Here is a 3,274-nt window from a genome sequence, read left to right on the forward strand (position 1 = left end):
TCTGCCCTCCTATCCCACCAACAAAGCTCTCCTGTCCCAGCCCCAAGAAGATGCCAGGTTCACAGGGATTGGCTCACTGGAACCACACATCGCTGCCCATTCAAGGCTACCTTATGGGCCACCCGGTCCTGTGCCTCAGCACTTTGCATTTTCCACCTCTTACTTAATTTAAAAATCAGTTTGAAAATCCATTTTAAAAATCGGATTTAAAACTTCACTCATAACTCTACCACAGAGAACACTTCTTTTTTTATTTTAGCATATCTCTTTTTTATGTATATAAACTTGGGATGATATTACATGTGTTATTTTGTAATATACTACCATCACATTTTAAAAACAATTTTTTTGTAGAGACAGGGTCTCAGTATGTTGCCCAGGCTGATCTTGAAATCCTAGGCTCTCACAATCCTCCCACCTCAGCCTCCCAAAGTGCTGTGAGTGTAGGCATGAGCCACCACCTCCAGCCATCATTTCTTAACATCCTTAAATATTCATCCACAAAAGGATTTAACAATGGGAGCTCATGCATCTCTAACCTCATGCCCCACCCGCACATGTCATTTCAATGTGAGAATGAAGAAGAATTTATTCACTAGTCTTCGTCAGCCTCCTTCACTGCACCCTCGGCTCAGCAGGAAACGCGCTTGTGAAGATGCCATCCTTCTGTGGCTGTGTAATCCACCTGTTAAATGGCTACTTCAATGTCAAGCAAAACTTGCGAAAAGGAGGGTTTGACCTTGCCTTTGCCCTCAAAAATTTTCCAAAGGAACTCAGCGCCAACCATAGAAGAAAGAACTTTGGGGAATGAGAGAACTTATTATAGGCAGCATGCTGCCCAAAACGTACTTTGTCAAACCTTTTTGGCTAAAGCCATTGATATTCATACAATTCCTAGAGTCACAACAAAGTCTTGAGAGGAAAGTAGGGCACAGTTTTGCGCAGTGACAAATAGGCACAATAAGAGAAGCAGAGACAATGAAAGACGTGTTATGAAAGACAAGCAAATGAAAACAGGGTGGGTGATGTGCTTCTTTTTGGTGGGGAAAATTGGCAGCATTAACTTTTAATCTTAGTATCCCAAATGAGAAAGGAAAGTAAGAAATCCACATTCTTAATTCTGGAATGCAAATTTGCATTATATGCCAAGAGTTCTAAAATATTTCTAAGGTCCAGCCTAGTTATTCACTTCTAAAAATAATGCTAGGAAAATTATTAGACATGTGGTTGGAGATTTATAAACATCAGGCTGAGCTCAGTCTTATTGTAGCATCAGAATGTGAGCAGCCAGGCTAAACATCTAATAGGATAGGAATATTAAAGGCTATTTAATACAGCCATTTCATGCAATAAAGAATGGTTTGATGAGCTTTTATCAACCTTCAGAAAATCCTCACAACATACTGTTCTATGAACAAAAGCAAAATAGAAAATTGATTTTTAAAGTATATAGGACATGAAAAATATTTAGAAGAAAGCACAAAAAAAATGTATACCACTTGCCTCCAGGTGGGGGAATTAGGAGTGATATCTAGTTTCTTCTTTATGGATTTCCATATTTTTGAAACTTTCTGCATATTAACTTTATCATATTAACTTTATATTCAGAAGTATTGTTTTTATCAAAAAGAGTGAGACACGACAATAAGGGAAAGTTGATAAAATATGTGTCTTCCTGGAAAAATAAAAACAACCCTGAACTCAAAGTCATGGGAAATCAGATGAAAAACAGAGGCTCAGTATTGCTCAAACCATCAGAAGATGGAGATGGGAACACTATTTATAGATCAGACGCAGAGCATGGGGCAAAGCCAAGTGAGAGTTACGAACACCTGCCCCTTCCTGTGCAAAGGAGTGTATGGGCACCTGCTAGATCAGCCTTAGTTAGTTTTTATCATGCTTATGAAGTTCTGCATTTAAAAATCCTTCCAGCATGGTTAGAGAGAGGACATTTCCTGGCTTGCAGACTAGGTAAATGACAGCTGAAAGAAAAAGAGGAGTCCTGTGAGCCTCCTCTAGTTTGCACCCAGGAGAGGACACTCCTCTCTAGTGAGCCCATGCATCCCTAACCTCACGCCCCACCCACACAGCCTTGGGTCAGTGGTAGAAGGTCCTGCATAGACCCTGCCCTGGCCCTGTGCTTGCCCATTACTGCACACACCGAGATAGACAAAAGCCAGTCTCAGACATTGCTATTCTTCAGATCACCTCCCCGACACCTGCCACAGCTCTTCCTTTTGGTCTTCTTGGTCCTTGACAGTCTTTTGGATCCCATGCAGTGCTCCCAGTCTTCCCCCAGCTCCAATACTTAACAAACTTTCTTGCAGCCGGCTTGGACCTTAAAAACCTTCCACAACTCATCTTTCAATATTTGTCCTACAGCAGCCCTATGTGATAACACCAGGCATGGAGCCCTTGCAGCAGATGCTGTCAGTGTCTCACCCATATCCCCTCTTCCTGGGCATGCTAGCCTGACTTCCACCTCCAGCATCTGTAGGGCCAGCCTGAGGCCTTTGTCTGGTCACAAGAGACTACTCTGCCCTCGTGTGCAGCAGGTCAAAGTGACAGGCAATAAACAACTCCTTGCAAGAGCCTTTAACCAATGACAAGTGGAAGCTGGTGGATAAATACCCCAGCTCCCTTGCCACTTGCCACTCAGATGGGATGCCCCTGAGCGCTGTATTCTCCGTGTTTCCTTGAGTTTCCCAGCTCCAGTTGTCCACAGTGGATATTCTCTTGGCAATGCATCATGGATTGGATTCCATCTCTTTCCTCTCTCACTTCCCCACATCCCTATTGCTGTTATCTGGGATCATCACTTTAAAAAACCACTTGCCTCTGGATTTTTCTTCTCACAATCTGCTACTGGCACAAACCAAAATAAGACATCACCTCACTCCACGCCATATGGAATCAGCCTTTGAGGCCTGACCCTAGGCTGTTTCCACGACTGTCTACGCTGGGAGGCAGGTGAGTCAGACACAGAAGCTGGTGGGGTCCATGTCCCTCCCCTGTTCGACCTCTGGGACTCACCTCTGTGGTGCCGGGCCACAATCACAGATGGGACACCGAACATTACATCCCCCATTAAGTCCAGGAACAGGTCTTTCTTTTTGACAGGGTCTTCTGTTCCTCCTAAGTACTTCTCAGTGGCTTCTGGAATCAGTTCCTTAGGAATGTGCTAAAATAGATCAACAAAGTGACCACCACCCCGTGGTGAGCGATGCAGTTTCTCCAGCCCACCAGGAAGGCCTGCCTCAATGGTGAACCTTGC

The 3,274-nt window shown here is 43.9% G+C and overlaps 1 protein-coding gene across 1 annotated transcript in view; it reads right to left on the reverse strand.

Moving 5' to 3' along the window:
- The window catches only part of LOC105533466 (liver carboxylesterase 1-like), a 29,980-nt gene that overhangs the window by 3,296 nt on the left and 23,410 nt on the right, over nt 1–3,274 (reverse strand). The window contains exon 10 of the mRNA XM_011971935.1: nt 3,034–3,181. Coding sequence (XP_011827325.1) covers nt 3,034–3,181 — 148 coding nt within the window. The remainder of the gene's footprint in view (nt 1–3,033; nt 3,182–3,274) is intronic.

This window comes from Mandrillus leucophaeus, unplaced genomic scaffold (genome assembly GCF_000951045.1).
Source record: "Mandrillus leucophaeus isolate KB7577 unplaced genomic scaffold, Mleu.le_1.0 Scaffold125, whole genome shotgun sequence".
NCBI lineage: Eukaryota > Metazoa > Chordata > Mammalia > Primates > Cercopithecidae > Mandrillus > Mandrillus leucophaeus.